The following is a 17,787-nucleotide window of genomic DNA, read 5'->3' on the forward strand; positions in this document are numbered from 1 at the left end:
AGCGGACACATTGCTATATAGGGAGGCTGACAGAATTCACTGCGAGGCTGCCCACCTCTGCGCATTTCAAACCTTTTGTAAAGAAAAGCAAAATACTGTGAATTCTGGAAATCTGAAATAAGAAAACAATGCTGCAAAAACTCAGCAGGTCAGGCAGCATCTGTTGAGAGAAAGAGAATTAACAACATCATAAATATGTACAATATTTAAGAAAATGATGACATACGCAATAATGAACAATAACATTTTTAGTGCATCTTGCTGTCTAATATCTGTGACTAACAAGTGCAACCTCATGTGCTAAATTAATCTTGAGAAATACTGGCTGCAAGTTTTATTACAGACATCCCACGTTCTTGGTGCTGATTCCTTAATATTTTCTCTTCACATTTTTTGGGTTGAGCCCAGTTTAATTAATATATGTGGCATTTATTAATTAACTTGGGAATCTGATTTGTAACTTTAGCAGAGGTGGGCACCACAGCAGTGAATTCTATCGGTCTCAGCATTGCGCCTGCTTCCTGCTTACACATAGATCTGATGAAAGGTCTTCAATCTGAAATATTTATTACTATATTATAAAGTATAGGGATTGGTGAGCAGAATTTTCATAGTTGTAGGTAATGCAAAATAATGGATTGTCAGTCTTGGTATCTCGCCCTCATTATAAAATTTGCATTTTAGACCTGATGCAGGATATAACGGCAATAACACCGCGAGGACCAGCAATTCTTTGACCTCGAATGGCATTTGCAATAATGGCAGGACTGGGCTTGTACGAGTGCTGTACTCAGAGCAGTGAATTGCTCAAGGGGGGCACCTTTCTCTACCCCATTTCTTTGCTTTCGCCAGTTAGAAATGAAATCTTGAGCGTAACCAGAACTGTAACCCACAGACACCTGCAGTGTGAAATCAGGAAAATTGGAAGTTAAAGTGGTTCAGTGATATCAGACTTTGGTCCTAGCTACATCTTTTGGTAGTATAAGTGAATGATAATGATTAATTGCTTCCATGTGAAACAGGGCAGCAAAGTCAATTAATGTCCTAACTAGTAATACTCCAACACACCACTAAAAACTGACTAACTGGCCATTGACCTCATTGATGTTTGTGTGATCTTGCTGTGTATAAAATGGCTGCCATGCTTATCTATATGAAAGTCGCCATCGCCCCCAAGGACCATAGGCTGCTCACCCCTTTTTTAAGAGAGAGCTGACTGGTATTGATTTAACCTGAGAGTCACCACACCTCAAGGGCAAGGTTGAGAAGGCGGGGCATTCATGGATAACCTCAGCCGTTACGGGAATTGAACCCACACAGTTGGCATTGCTCTGCACCACAAACCAACCATCCAGCCAGTCTGAAATGTTTCTGAGAGATGTGATAAGGTACTTACATAACTGCAATGTCTTTCAGCTTGGCTCACTGCCCCTGTTGTTTATAATGATTAAAAGCAGGTGATCAGCTAATCAGTTCTTTTCAATAATAAAACCTGAATAATGGCATACAGGCTGTTACGAGTTTGCTGTAACTTTGAAAGCACAAACTTTTTTGGCTGCGTTTTCTACCTGCTGCTTTGTATCCTGTTTGAGACCAGATCTTCTTCTATGTGCTTTCTAATAAATAGTTGGCTAAACGCCCTTTTCCATACAATGAACATAAACGTGACTGTTGTTCAAATGATAACTGAAAAATACCAGGCGGCTCCAAGCATTTTAAACAGAGTTCACAAAGTACTCAATGTCCGAGTTTTTTAAAAGCACTCAGGTGTAACGCTTCACAGCTATACGTTATGCTAGCTAGAACTAGTCTTACTTTATAAAGTCATGGGCAGATTGGTTTTAAGATACAAACACCAAACAGCTTTGGATAAAAACAGATATCCACAACAATATAGAAACACAGAATCCCTACAGTGCAGAAGGAGGCCATTCGGCCTGCACCAACAACAATTCCACCCAGGCCAAATCCCTGTAACCCCATGTATTTACCCTGCTAATCCCCTTGACACTAAGGGGCAATTTAGCATGGCCAATCAACCTAACCTGCAGATCTTTGGAGTGTGGGAGGAAACCAGAGCACCCAGAGGAGACCCATGTAAACACGGGGAGAACGTATAAACTCCACAGACAGCTACCCAAGGCCAAATTTGAACCTGGGTCTCTGTGAGTCAGCAGTGCTAACCACCTTGTTTAGTATTCTGGGTACTAGTGTTGTTTATTATATTGCTGCCTGCATGAAAAAGACCCACATTATTCTCCATATCTTACTTCGTATTTGATTCATTGGGACATTGTATATAATCTGTGGTATACCAAATTAGGCAAAGTAGGACTTATCCTCTTCTTGGTATTACTAGGTATTAATATCAGTACATGGATCACATCGCACATCAAGCTTGTGAAGCATGCATAAAAAAAAGCACCTAAAATACTCTGCAAACAACAGTATAAATCAAATCTATAGATCATGAGAGGGAGTTCAAGGCTGAAATCTAATCTGGAGGGTCAGATGATGCTTATAAACTTTGGACAGTCCTGAGAAGCTCTTCATTATGTTACAAATCATACTCCCAAGTTATCGAATATCTGCCACACATATTAATTAAAATGGGCTCATCACAAAAGAATGTTAAGAACAAAAATGTTAAGGAATCAGCAACAAGTGTGTGGGAAGTCTGTAATATAACTCCCAGTCAGTATTCCTCAGGATTCATTTAATACGTGAGGTTGCACTCTCTTTCGTATGTGGTTTCAGTTAGTCGCAGACATTAGAAAGCAAGATACACTAAAAATGTTATAAGTTCATTATTGAGTATATTACCATTTCTCTTAAATGCAACACGTATTTGTCTCACTCTTTTATAGTCAAACGTCTTTTTGAAATACGTTAGTTGGATAAGAACGGTCTGTACATTTTTTTGCCAATAGCCCTCAGGTGTTCATGGCAACAACTCTATCAGACTGGAGCATTTTGTAGCCAAACCGCTGGAGCTAATAAAAAAATTCAAAGAACCCTCAAACTTCATTCAGGAAGCTGGCAAGAATCAGTCTTCCTGTCAGGCTGTTAAAGCCACAAACTAACCCATGAGCCCAAACAGTCACACCCACTTGCAGAATCGGGTACAATTTACTAATCGCTCCTCTTTCTAAATTAAATTGGAGCTTTACTTCACATTTATTTGAGTGATGCCACAGGGGACCACTGGTTACAGTTAATGCGAATCTCTACCTCACAACCACATCAGACTCTAAACGCAGTATGACACGGCAAGTTAGTGAATTTTCTGACTGTCAGAGTGAAAAACACTCACACCTGGCTTTAATTTGCCAAGTGTTTACAGCTATCGCTCTCTGAGTGCGAGGATATCAACCTGCAAACAAACCCTTAACGAGGGCCAGTGAAACAGAAAATGTAATGTTACATTTCTGAACGAAAAGTCATGTGGACCAATTCTGGAGAGAGGTTTACATTCCTCGGATCAGTCATAGTTCTGGAACTTCCTCCTTCATTCCCACTCAGCTGCGAGTGCTCTTAAAAAAGGCTTTCGGGAACAGGAAAAGGTTCATCACTTTCAAAAGCTGAACACCACCTCCCTACTTTATCCTTCAATCCCTCTCTTTCCAGGGGTAGGGTGTGAGTATCTCTTGAACAAAATTATACAGTGTCACCTTCTGCAACCTTACCTGCCTTCATCAGTGGTGATTGTGGTGTTAGTTTTTACAATAAATAATCGTCCATCATTGGTCTCAAGTTCAGCAGAAACCATATGCTCATATCATATAGTGTTAGTAACACTAGCCCAGAACTGACTTCAATGAAAGGTGAAAACTTAATGTTGATCCTATTGCAACCGAGGATCCCACAAAAGTTTACATTTCCAGTGCACTGGAAAAAAATGCAACAGAGCCTACCACAGGACCTGGTGCAGAAGGCTTTGAGATTTTTTTGCTTGATTATGTAGCTTGGGGCTCTTTTCCACGTTAAAGACAGTTTATAAATGCAAGATCTTGCTGTTGAAACCTTGGGCTTCCAATGTGACAAAACATACCTCAATAACAAAAGAACAAGAATAAATGGGACTGGATGGATAGCAGAGCAACTATGACCTGGGAGACTTTTCTGATGACCAAGTGGATAAAGGCATCCATAAATGTCTTGGCAGGTCCGTCCCTCTACAGAGAAATCGCTAACTAGTCTGTGTCTCTGCATTATGGAGAAAAATAATATTTGGTTGGTGTTGCCAATTTGGAACACTAGTTGAAGAATTGAACACACCAGTGATGTTTCTATGCTAAAAGGAATCCACCAGTACTGACTCAGCAGGGCCATATGTGAAGAATGGGCACAGAGTCAGGTTCTAGAGAGCTATTAATACATTTCCTGTCATAATGTTTTTGATTTCTACTCATTTAATTGAAATGCCCTTAAGCACTGTACTTGTACACAATAAATGAAGTGTGCCTGCAGTCCAAGGATTTCTTGTTGCAAGTTGCTCATCATTTCTCTTTTAATAAAATGAAATTACAACCAACATTTACAACCAACAACCCATGAAAGAAAGAAAATAGGGACAGGAGTAGGCCATCTCACCCTTCGAGCCTGCTCTGCCATTTGTTATGATCATGGCTGATCACCCAACTCAGTAACTTGTTCCCACTTTCCCCCCAAATCCTTTGATCCCTTTAGCCCCAAGTGCTGTATCTAACTCCTTCTTGAAAACATACAGGCCAAAATCTTTTGGCTATTCACTCCAGCGGGATCTTCTGGTTGTGCCGACAGTGCACCCCTTCCGTGAGTTTCCCAATGGCATGGGGTGCAATCAATGGGAAATCCCATTGACAGCGGTGGGACCAGAAGATCCCTCCACCGGCAAACTGTGCGCCACCTCCCGCTATGAGAAACACACTGCGGGAGGGCCAGAAAATCCCCTATACAATGTTTTGGCTTCAACTACTTTCTGTGGTGAAGAATTCCTCAGGCTCACCACTCTCTGGGTAAAGAAATTTCTCCTCATCTCAGTCCTAAATGGTAAACACTGTATCGTGAGACTATGACCTCTGGTTCTGGACACCCCTGCCATCGGGACCATCCATTCTGTATCTACCCTATCTTGTCCTGTTAGAATTTTATTAGGTTCTATGAGAACTCCCCTCATAACTTCAGCGAATATAACCCTAAACGACTCAACTCCCCTCATATGTAGTCCCACCATCCTAGCCCTACACGCCCTCGATAGCAAGGACATTCTCCCTCAGATAAGGAGACCAAAACTGCATGCAATATTCCACATGTGATCTCACCAAGGCCCTGTATAATTGGAGCAAGAATCCCTACTCCTAAACTCGGATTCTCTCGCTATGAAGGCCAACATACCATTTGCCTACTTCACCACCTGCTGCACCTGCATGCTTACTTTCAGCAAATGGTATACGAGGACACCCAGGTTTTGTTGCACATCCCCCTCTCTCAATTTATAGACATTCAGATGATAATTCATCTTCCTGTTTGTGCTACCAAAAACAGAAGTGTCCTCAGAAACTTGATCAAAAAGAAATGCAAGGTTTCAAGTTATTTTTTCTCTTTTTTCTAATTATCTCTTAGCAGGAAACAATAATGTTCCCTCCTGATCAATAATTTGTAAATAAAACAGAGCTTCTTGCAATTAAGTCTTGCCATCTATAGTCAGTTAATATATTATCATGTTAATATATTATCATGCACACCTGAATCCCTGATATTCCCAGGCACTAGGAATGGCATCAAGCAGAATGGTTCTTGCTGTCAAGATTACAACCCATAGTACTTGGTTCACTCCTCCCTTCTTCCAGGTTTTAACGTTTGGTATTGTGGAAGTGAACTTATAAAGATGTATAGATGTTTGTTATAACTTCCTCATTTCATTTGACCTAATTACTATCGCAGCCATGCAGCTCAGCCCCTACTTTCAGGAGATAGATTGAATAACTGCCAGAACCAAGAGATTGTAATACCTCTCTTAAAACTGGAAGGGAGGAGTGAACCAAGTACTATGGGTTGCAATCTTGACAACAAGAACCATCCTGCTTGATGCCATTCCTAGTGCCTTGGAATATCAGAGGTTCAGGTGTGCATGATAATATATTATCTGATTATAGACTGCAAGATTGTTAATCGCAAGAAGCTCTGTTTTGTGTACAAATAATTGATCAGGAGGGAACATTATTGTTTCCTGCTAAGAGCTAATTAATGTGTAAGATTGTATAATTCCTCACAAACCTTTAAGATTGTGATTTTTATAGAAAGCTCCAATTGTGTCAAGCCAGGAATAATGTAAAAGGCTACAGGCAATGCTGATATCCCGTTTGATCCGGGTTCCCTCAGGGGAGAAATTAATCTTTACTTTTATGTTACTTTTCTACTGGATAGTATGTCCCAGCCACACTGAAGAACTGTGGGACAGTGTGTTGGTGATTTAAACAGATCAAAATTCATGAAAAATAACCCAGTCAGGGCATTAATATGCTCACAAATCTGTCTAAATACCTTCAAACTTGAACTGTCTTCTTTGGTACTGCAAAAATATTCCTGACATAGGCAAGTATATAACAGCTCCCTTTCCCAACAACATGCAGCATCCAAGAATTGGGATCACTGTGATTGTGTGTCTTTGTTCACCATTCTTTCCTCCTTCACCATCCAAGTGTTTTGTGACTGATCTTAATTACGTTATTAATATCTGGTGTATCAAATTTCATACCAAATTTATGCCCATGTGTTTATGGAGATTTGATACAAAAAAGCAGTGAACAGCAAGCCACACAATGATTCAACTCTCCCCACCCAAACCGGAGGTGGGGAGAGTCCAGTTTAACATCAGCAATCAATACCACAGAATATTCCACAATGAGCATTGCAACTATTGGTGGTGGTCGGAGTCCCCTTTGGAAATAAATCCTCTTGTGAGCAGGCATTGTGTGCCCACATCCAGAGTGGTCAGGCTTGGTATCTTGCCTCTCTTCACATCTCAGACAGTATGTGACTTACTGTTAGCAAGTATGTGTAATTTAACTTTGTGGTCCAACAGTCTAGAAATCAGGAAATCAGCAGGTCTGATGGAGACATTCGCTGACACACCCTGTGGGCCTACATGTTGCTGAGATCACTCTTCCATATCTGAATCAGACATCATGGCATTGAGAGTATCATAGAATCCCTATAGTGCAGAAAGGAGCCATTCGGCCCATCAAGTCTGCACTGACCACAAACCCACCCAGTCCCTATTCCCATAACCCCACTTATTTACCCTGCTAACCCCCTGACACTCGGGGGCAATTTAGCAAAGCCAATCAACTTAACCTGCACATCTTTGGACCGTGGGAAGAAACTTAAGCACCCAGAGGAAACCCACACAGACACAGGGAGAATGTGCAAACTCCAAACAGAAGGTGATCCAAGCCGGGATTCGAACCCGGGCCTCTGGTGCTGTGAGGCAGCAGTGCTAACCACTATGCCACCGTGCCACGACCACCACGACCACCGCCCCCCCGCCTCCTCCATTGTATTAAGCAGAGGTAAATTACTGTATCCCAATCAATCAATGTTGAATTCTAAAATGATTAACACGAACAGAATAAATGCTGGAAAAACTTAGTCAGACAGCAGCTGTGGAGGGAAAAACAACAGTTAATATTTCAGGTTGACAACCTTTCATCCAGAAATGGGAAGAGTTAGGGAATGTAATGGATTTTAAGCCAGTGAAAGTATAAAGAGTAGCAAAAGAACGAAAGCAAAGGTCTGTAATAAGCTGGAAGACAAGAGGTTAAAGAATCAAAAGTCAGAGGGAGTGGTAATGCCCAAATACAGGAACAAAAGATATGTTTAGAAGTGTGAATAGCAAATTGATGAACAGCTACCATCTAACATGGTGAACTATTCTGGATCAATATTTTGAGCAGAAGGGATACTAATCCAAATGGTTCCTCTTGTTCGTAACCTCCAGGCCTGACAATTGCTAAGTGTGTCTCTGAGAACCTCTGCATACAAATTACTGTTGCAGAAAATTCAGATTTAGTTTCATTTGGCTGTTTTTTTTTAATTGTTTCATTAAAAACTGCTCTTTCGTCCCTTCCTGAAGGCAGTTGCTGGATTCTGGTTCCACAGGCACTGGACATATTCTGGTATTTCAACAAAGGCCAAAACTTCAGCTGAAAGCCCAGGCTGATGCATACAGAATTTTAGGCCATCAACGTCAGACCATGATTCTGTCCACACCCAAGATCTGCACATGCACATCTTCGAATAGATGTCATTGGACTGAAATTAGACTTGGACAGAGACAAAAAAAGTAGAGAGAATCCATTTTACCACCCATGATAGGCCACACCTGGTATTTGCTTCTATTGTGGTTGTATTTTAGATGTGACATATAGTAAGCATTTTATGCAATGCCACTGGTTTGCAACTCTGCTCACATCCAAGTTCACCCCAGCTGAATTGCGATCAGTGCTAAAATTCTCCACTCTCTAACACAAAGCTAGCTGAAGCAGTACACTAGCATAGACCAGCAAAGTATAGAATCATAGAACCCTACAGTACAGAATGAGGCCATTCAGCCCATCAAGTCTGCACCGATCACAATCTCACACAGGTCCTACCCCCATAACTCCACGTATTTACCCTAGCTAGTTCCCCTGACACTAAGGGGAAATTTAGCATGGCCAATCCACCTGACCCGCACGCCTTTGGACTGTGGGAGGAAACCAGAGCGCCCGGAGGAAACCCACGCAAACACGGGGAGAATGTGCAAACTCCGTACAGACAGTGACCCAAGCCAGGAATCGAACTCGAGTCTCAGCCAAGGTTAAACCTGGAATCCTTTTGCAATGGACAGCTAAGTATTACAATATAGCAGCTGAATCCCTCATTTATTTACCTCCCTTCACCCCACTTCCTGTGATTTAAAATAAAGAAGTCAACAGTGTCGCAAGTGCAAAGAATTCATCAAAGCTTCCCACTGTCTGAGTGGATAAGTTGCACACTGTATTTGCATTTTCTCCTTATAGATGCTTACTGGTCTGATGGCCACTACTGTTTTGTTCTTGAGAAGTGTTTTCTTGTTAGCTACAGGTTAGACATCCAAGATCTGGCGCCCTCGGGACCGAGAGCATGCTGGATTTGGAATTTTCCCAGAGTTGGACTCCTCTGCTCATTATTCTCCTGTGTTTATTAATGAAGCCAATGAAGTTATACTTTCATCATCCACGGTTGATTGTTTGCCCGGTGGTTGTTTCCATTCACAAGCATTTCTCAAAGAATAACAGGAAAGTTCGATTGTTAATCCGCAAATCTCCAAGATGCCCAAAGTTCTCCAGCCGTTCACACACTGCTGCCGCTGCAAATTTGGCACTCGGCCAAATCGCTGTTCACAGTAGCAGGACCAGAGAATCCCAGCTGCGGGCAAGGTTGGAGAATTCTGGACATTACAGTCTTTCGCAGGAGTGTGGGAACCAGACCAGTCCGTCATTTCAAAAATGTCCAGTTTTGGACTGTTCTTGTTTTTGGACAGCTGAATTTTGTCTGTCCAACCTGTACTACTACCTTGATAAAGTAGGAGGATGTGATGCAGCAAATGTCACCACATTAACAATTTGCTGTTGTACTATAATTGGCATTTTCACCAGAGGAGAAAGTGTATGTACCTGAAGCATAAAACCTTACACTACCCTACAACCAATATATTGGCATCTATATATTGAGGTGGCACAGTGGCACAGTGGGGGGTGGCACAATGGCACAGTGGTTAGCATTGCTGCTTCAAAGCGCCAGGGACCCCGATTCAATTCCGGCCTCGGGTGACTGTGTGGGTTTGCACATTCTCCCTGTGTCTGCATGGGTTTCTTCCGGATGCTCCAGTTTCCTCCCACATTCCAAAGGTGTGTGGGTTAGGTTGATTGGCCATGCTAGTGTCAGGAGGATTAGCAGGGTATATACATGGGGTTACGGGGATAGAGCCTCGATTGGATTGTTGTCGGTGCAGGCTGGATGGGCCGAATGGCCACCTTCTGCACTGTAGGGATTCTATAATTCTATGGTAATAGATATTGGTATTAGTTCTATAGCTGAACTCTCTCAACTTGGTCCCAAGGTGCCCACTGCAGTGATGTTTTAACTTCCAGAGGATACTTTCCTTTACCAGTGACAATCCATACAGAGTGTCTCAGCTCAAATGTTACAAATCAGCTTCTGGTCAAAAGTAATCAACAGCATCACAGTTCTATCAGCAGTCAGCAATATTGCTAACAGAATCAGTAACACGGTAACTGCAGAGACAAATAGGGGCAGCACATCAAGGGCAGGACATAACTTCCAACCCACATTCCATCCTTCTCCTCACACAATGAAACATGGTACTGTCCAAGCTGAAAAAATCACCAAGAAGGTCCCTTACCAAGATTGAGATTTAAAGTAACGTTGCTCAACATTTGAAAAAACTGTGCTGAAAATTTGAAGCTGTAGAAGATGATTGTGCAAGGACAAACCTGAGGCAGTTAAAATCTAAGCAGCTTTGAATATTTTCACTGGGATCACAGGAACATCCTTTGAACTTTGGGATGCCATGAAGCTGTGATAAGATACTACATAAATGCAAGTTCTGTCTTTAATGAATGTTGGCAGGCTGTTTGACATGTGGAGATGATCACACAAGAGAAAGATCTTGTGCTATACAAGCACACTTTCTAACAGGAGTCCAGTTGGATAGCAATCAGGTAAAGAATGTTTCCCTCTTTCGTTATAGGACAGTAAGAAGTCTCACAACACCAGGTTAAAGTCCAACAGGTTTATTTGGAATCACGAGCTTTCGGAGCGCTGCTTCTTCATCAGGACTCACTTCTGCCCTAGCGAATTTTTCTCTCCCTCTGTAAATTGCATGCATTAAAAACAATGGTGCAAAATCAGTAAATATTTAATAAAATCATGAGCTGAGTGCAATTCTAAAGACCAGGTACCATATCTGGAGGCTACCTGCCCCCCCGTGGCTCAGTCTGCGCGAATTATACAATGTGTTTGTTAACAGAGCACTGATACACATCTGTGGAGTGCAGTGAGACACTTTTCTATGTACGGGTACTAAATAAATGGGAGTTGTTGATGGTAACAAATGTTTTTAAAAGTTGCATTTTGTACCACACTTTCAGTTCCACATTCCCAAAATACTCTCTTGTCCAGAATACTGATGAACTTCTGCTTCACAGTTGCAAATACCAAGTACATTACACGAACTGAAATAGCCATTGCCTCCCAAAATTTTGATAAAAGTTTGTTTGTATCCTTTGTGTGTGCATCAGTGTCCTTTGCACTGACATCGTGCCTCGGTGACTCATTTAACAGCAGGTTCTGCCATTCGTGTCTGTTTGGCTTCCCTCCTATGTAAATGTGTAACCTCCTCTGGCTACCTGCCGTTAGCACATCATTCTATCATTATGCCTCCTTCATCCTCCTCCTGTTGCGAACACAATCACATCATTCTACATCCAGACCAGCTGGGGTTTCCTGCCTTCGCAGGAGGTGGAGTAAGAGAGCAAACAAGCAAGAGAGCTGGCTTAACATTATCAGTTAAGGACAATGCAAAGAGCAGCAGGTGAGATCTGGGGAGATCCCTTGCAAGAATAACACTGGGTTTAAAAGGCAGAGCCATTTAAAAACAAACTGACACGTGAAATTACACAAGGACAGTTCATTAAAATGCAGTTTAAGAACAATCTAACACATTGTAAGATAAAAGAGAACAAAACTAAATCCTTGTCTTAATGAAAGGTCAATTTTGCTCTTGCATATTAAGTAGAAATAAATTATTTGTTTCAACACAAACTATACCAAGTCCCAAACACTGGGCAACAGTGTTCATTAATTGCTGCATTAACCTTGTAGCTTGTGTAGATCATCTGGGTTTCTTTGCAGTTTATATTGTATATGATATTTGCTACTTGGTCAAAAGGGAGACAAAAACCCCACAACAGGCAGATTCTGATTAACGTTAGAGGGGTCATTTAGACATGAAATGTTAACTTTGTTTCTCTCCATGATGCTGCCAGACCTATTGAGTTTATCCAACATTTTCTGTTATTATTTCAGATTTCCAGCATCTGCAGTATTTTGCTTTTATTTGAGTGTCACGTTACTTTCCTCATGTCCGCATTTGATCTGATCTCACCAAAACCAATCTCACCAAACGGCCTCATTGCATGCGACAGTAGGAGACACACTTTTACAGCTTTATGATGATCGTATGGTTTACTCCCTTTAACTCCATCATTTTCTTCTGCCAAACAATTTGAAGTATTCAATTGTTTGAATTGCACAATTTAAATAAAGCAGTACAAAAGACTTTCTGGGTATAAAAGTTTAGATGAACAAATAATTCAAATAAAATGACTGAGTTACTAAGTCCATTAAAATTGTTTAAAAATTTAAAGACAGAAGTAATTTAGATTACACCAAATATTAGTATTAAATATTAAGTTCTGTAACAACCTTACTGAGTTAAACATCAGACATTTGCGAGGAGAAGTACCACTTAATTATCATTTCTCAGTAACAAAATAGGTAGAAAATAGCCTGCTTAGCAGAAGCAGCAAGCACTATCAATCCAGAGGAAAACTTTGGGGGAGATATAGACCATAAGGTATCAGAGCAGAATTAGGCCATTCAGCCCACCGAGTCTGTTCTACCATTCGATCATGGATGATGTGTTTCTCAGCCCCATTCTCTCGCCTTTTCCCCATAACTTTGATCCCCTTACCAATCAAGAACCAATTTATCTCTATGTATTCATAACTTATGTATCTTGGCTCGCCTCCAGCTTGAACTCCCATGAGTTACTGTCACCCCTACTCATACCACCCGCCACCCAGCCTCATCCAAAAACTTCCCCGATGCTGTGCATTTGCTTGTTCTGACAGAACAGGGAGACAGGAAGGTCAAGTGTTGGATCAAACCCAAGATGGGGTGCAATGCCTTACCTTGTCAGCCTGGATCTTGTTTGTCTCTCTTGTGGGGACCATGCATTGGATTCAATTGGAATTTGAATTTGGTTTTTGGAGCAAGCAAGGAATGGATTTGGATTTGCCCGGTCCCCTCTGAACACTGGCTTTGTAACTTTAAGAATGGAGTAATATGCCTAGGGGATTTTCACAGTAACTTCATTGCAGTGTTAATGTAAGCCTACTTGTGACACTAATAAATAAATGTAAAATCTTAAACTTTTTTTAAAGTTTAAGTTAAATTTAAACTTTAAAAAAACAGGAAGCGGCAATCACTCAGAGGGCCATCACTGCTGGGTCTTGACATCATAGTTAAGGCAAATCTTACCATCCACAAAAGGGCACTGTGACCAATGATAAGGGCGTTTTAATGCAATTAAAACACCCTTATCATTACCCTATTTACTGGGGCTGGCATTTTGGATCTCCCTGGTTTCTCTTCCTCTGCACCCCTAGGAAAGATTAATAAAAAGGCAAAACACTAGCACATGCTGGAAATCTGAAATTAAAAGATCAGCAAGTGCAGGAAATACTCAACAGGTCCTGTAGGGTCTGAGCAGAGAGAACAGAGTTCATTATATTTCAGGTCTGTAATCTTTCATCACAGCTAATGTTAACTCCACAGATGCCGCCGGAGTATTTCTAGCGTTGTCTGTTTTTTTATATTTTTCGATGTGCATTTTTAAGATCTTTTTTTAAGATTTTAAAGCGAATCAACAACTGCAGAAAGGTAGCTACGACAAAAAAAGAAGAGTAATGTGTGAACACATTATTGGCTCCCTCCCCTCCTGGACATGTACTCTGTGACAGGTTCAGCAACTGAGGTCCTTTTTAACATCGAGGGAAAGGACATTGAACTAACAACGCGGTGCCCCGAATCATTCTGAAGCGAAAAGTTACAACTACTGCAAAGTAATTAGGAGGTGCCGGTAAGAGGTGTTTACAGAACTGAAACCCCCCTCTCGGATTAGAACATCCAACCCTCTCACCGGAATTCAGAAATCACTGAACCCTAGAAACGAATTCGCTCCAAGATCTAATCCGTTTCTCTAACTTGCTGAAAAATTCAAAGCAATAGAATTTAATGAGACATTTCTATTCATCTTTCCAGATTGTTGAAGTTTTAAGTGTAAAACATTCGTGCGTGTTGTTACGTTGCTCACATCTGATGTATAAAACTCCTCCACTATTTAATCCCAAAGCCACGAGACGGCAGCGAACTTCCTTATCTGGTAAATCAACTGGTTTCAATGCAGCGCTTGGGGATGGTCCAACAGCACCACATTCTGCGTCCAACTATAAAAGCTGCCGCTTGTCCGATCATCTAAAGAACAAACACTGGTTGACACGGAAATCCCAGCCTGATGTGGCTCAAGATGCGGACTCCCCTTTGTGCAGACAAGTGAGCAGGGTGGTTTACACCGCTGCAAATTCCTATACTGGAAATATAAGCAGCAACACTGCTCGGGAGCTAGAAAAGAAGTTGCCTGGGTGATCTCAAATACTTTCTGCGAAAGGGAAGGAATTCCTCCAACTTTTCTTTTGCACCTCAGCAGTTAATTGGTGCTGGAAATCTTAATCACCCACACAAATATCACAGCACCCTGAAAACAAACTCGGGCAGTATCCCCACACTTAATTTACAGGAACAGGTCCCATTTCTGTGTCCCATTTAGCAAAGATGCTGTAAGTGATGCTTTCTCCACCGCCCCCCCCCCCTCCCCCCGTCTCTCTTACCTGGGAGAAATTGAGGCCATTTAATGGATGACATTGCTCTTCGACTCGCTCCACCGCCCCGGTCCTTTTCTTCATCCTCTCAGCCTCCTGAGCCAGGTACAGATCGAGTACGGGGACCCCTCTGGATCTAATGTCAGCCTCGGTAAGAGAGTTCACCATTAGCATCACCCACACTGGCCTCTTCCTCTCCCAATTGCCGGCGATGGCGTTGAACAGGTAATCCGCGTACAGCCCTTTGCCTCTCTGGTCAGGAGTCATCCACAGCGGCATCATCACCTTCACATATTCCAGGTGCCTCTTCAGCCTCCTGTACAACTCCCTGGGGAGGACATCCTGCAGGTTCTCCCCATGGGGCAGCATCTGACAGCTGGTCAGGGCCGAGATGGTGTAAGGGTCAGTCAGATCCAGCTCAAAGTACACACTGTTGCTGTACTGGAAAGCCCTCTTGCAATTATCAGCCACGAAATCCCACACTCTGGTGTAAGGGACGTGGATGGTCCCGAATAAATAAGCCGGAGGGTCGCGGCGGATAGTCCAGAGGAATGAATTCATCTCTCCTTGCTGCCGTTTGGATGAGAAAACAATAAAAAAAAAGGGGAGAGAGAGAAACAGGGAATAAAATTTAATGTCAACTCACCAAACAACGAGAAATGGGTAAAAAAAACCAACAAAGTAGGAACCGTTTCCAGTTTAATTTTATTAAATAAGGGAGTATCTTGGCAAATCACTCAAGCTGCAAACTGAAGTTTGGTTTTATTAAAGTAATCGGGGGAACATGCTGCAGAATGACATTTTATTTTTAAAAATCCACTGGAATTCAGGTGTTGGGAGTGAGAGAGACATTCATCAGATTAATTTTCACTGGAATATAAGAGCTAGGGTTGAGTTTTTGAGTTGGGTGAAAAAAGCACTGGGGAAGATAGTGGGGAGAAGTTAGTGAGCGAGCGGAGAGAGAGGGGAGAGGTTGAAGAAGCTGCAGCATTGACACTGGAACAACAGAAACAACCAAAAAAGTTAACTCACCGACTTGGGAAGTTCACACTGGCCCGTGTCTCGGAGATGGTTCTCTTTGGAGGTCACGCTTTGTACAACTAGACTCACAACAACCCACACCAGCCCGGCGTTAGCCTGCATCCTGCCTTCCATCCAAGTTGAGGTTGTTGTTCTGCTGTTGTCTTTTTCTCTCTCTCTCTCTCTAACTCATCCACACTCCGCGCAAAGTCCGGCGAGATCAGACCGCAAGATCAGAAAGTTCTCCTGATCTGGGAAGCTGAACGCCACAAGCCGCCATACTGCCCCAAGGAGCATGGACGATCCTCCTCCCCCAGAAAGGTTGCCTCTATTGAGTTGAGGTGCGGGTGATGGGAGAGGGAAGGTTTTTTAAACAGCATCTCCTCCCGGCGATCGCACATGGGGATGCCGGCCGCGGCTGCCTCCGCTTGCTGCTGCTGCTGCCTCTTATTTGAACAAGCCCAGGAAGGCGGGTACTGCTACTCCGCATGTCAGCATGTCACTACTTCAGGGGCTATAACACTCTGCTTCTCTCTCTCTCACACACACACACACAACTTCTAAACGGGGTGGTGGAGGAGAGGGGGGAGAGGAAAAAAAGAAACTTTTTTTTTGTCCGGAGCTCTTCCAGCGGCAGCCCGAAGGTGGCGGCACACACGCGGCCAAAGCCAGGGTCTGGCCCTTCCCCAGTCACTGCTGTCCCCTCTCCCTGTCCCCCAGCAGCCTGCTGCAAGCAGGGATTTCCTGGCTGTGCCTCTTCATCCTCCGTTCAGACCTTTTCATATCACAAATAGAGGGTCAGAGTCAGGAGCAATGGAAGAACACATCAAAAAAAGCTGCAGTTTACATGGACAAACTGATCAAGTGAATCCCTAAACTGAGGGTAAAGACATTGAAATTGTGAGGTTAAAAAGGTTTCCCTTTTGGGTAAAGACACTGAATTGTTTTGACAAAGGGTCATCTGGACTCGAAATGTCAGCCCTTTTCTCTCCGTACAGATGCTGCCAGACCTGCTGAGATTTTCCAGCATTTTCTCCTTTGGTTTTAGATTCCAGCATCTGCAGTAATTTGCTTTTATCCATTGAAATTGTGACATGGAAATAGACAACCCTTCATGTTGATGTTCATCCTCCACACCCAGCCTCTGTCCCCTCGCCAAAGGCAGATATAGAGCATAAAGTCACCGTCAATCTGCCAGTTCAGCCTCCAGTCCACTGAGGGAGAGAATATTTGAGGACTCGGATCTCAAAGCCCCAGACTAAGCTCTTGGTTGACTGGACAGCAATGATTTCTGTGCTTCTATTTGCTTCAGAGACTTGGACCACCTACAATAGGCATTGCCAAACACCGAAGAAGTACCACCAGCAACGCCCTCACAAGATCCTCCAAATCCATTGGCAAGAAAAACAATCCGACAGCGACATTCTCCCACAGGCCAACTTGCCGAGCATTGAGGCACTAATCTCTCAAAACCAACTCCACTTGGCAGGATGTGTTGCTCAAATGCCTGACACCAGACTCCCCAAAACAACTGTTCTAGTCAGAACTCTGCTGCGGCATGAGACTCCCGGGAGGGCAGTGGAAACGATTTAGGGATGTCCTCAAAGCATCCCTGAGGAGATGACAAATCCCCACCGCTCATGGGAGTCCCTGGCTTGTGACTGACTGAAATGGAGAAGGTTCATTTAGGAAACTCTGATCACATCGAGAGACCTTGTCAGGAATGTGCAGAGGCAAAGTCGAGACATCAGAGGGAGCACACAAATCTCCAAACAGTCATTCTACCTACCCCTTCAAGTACTGTCTGCCCTAACTGTAGCATGGTCTGCAGATCACACATTGGACTGATCAACCATCTCAAAACTTAACAAACAGGAGTAGAAGGAAATCATCCTCAAACCCAGGGAAGAACTGCCTCAGAAGAAGGAAAAGTTTCTCCTATCTTTTATCAAACTCTTATATTTAATCTTACATCTATCATTTTTGATCCCCTCAACCATTGGAAACACTTTCTGTT

At 42.7% G+C, this 17,787-nt stretch overlaps 1 protein-coding gene across 1 annotated transcript in view; it reads right to left on the reverse strand.

Annotated features, from left to right (window-relative positions):
• Positions 1-16,003, reverse strand: part of LOC144497372 (metalloprotease TIKI2-like) — a 356,280-nt gene extending 340,277 nt beyond the window's left edge. Inside the window, exons 1-2 of the mRNA XM_078218545.1 lie at positions 15,783-16,003; positions 14,760-15,320 (exon numbers count right to left, since the gene is read on the reverse strand). Of these exons, the coding sequence (XP_078074671.1) occupies positions 14,760-15,320; positions 15,783-15,905 (684 nt within the window). The 5' untranslated portion in view covers positions 15,906-16,003. The remainder of the gene's footprint in view (positions 1-14,759; positions 15,321-15,782) is intronic.
• Positions 16,004-17,787: the final 1,784 nt, after the last annotated feature.

The sequence above is a fragment of the Mustelus asterias genome, chromosome 8 (assembly GCF_964213995.1).
Source record: "Mustelus asterias chromosome 8, sMusAst1.hap1.1, whole genome shotgun sequence".
Taxonomy (NCBI): domain Eukaryota; kingdom Metazoa; phylum Chordata; class Chondrichthyes; order Carcharhiniformes; family Triakidae; genus Mustelus; species Mustelus asterias.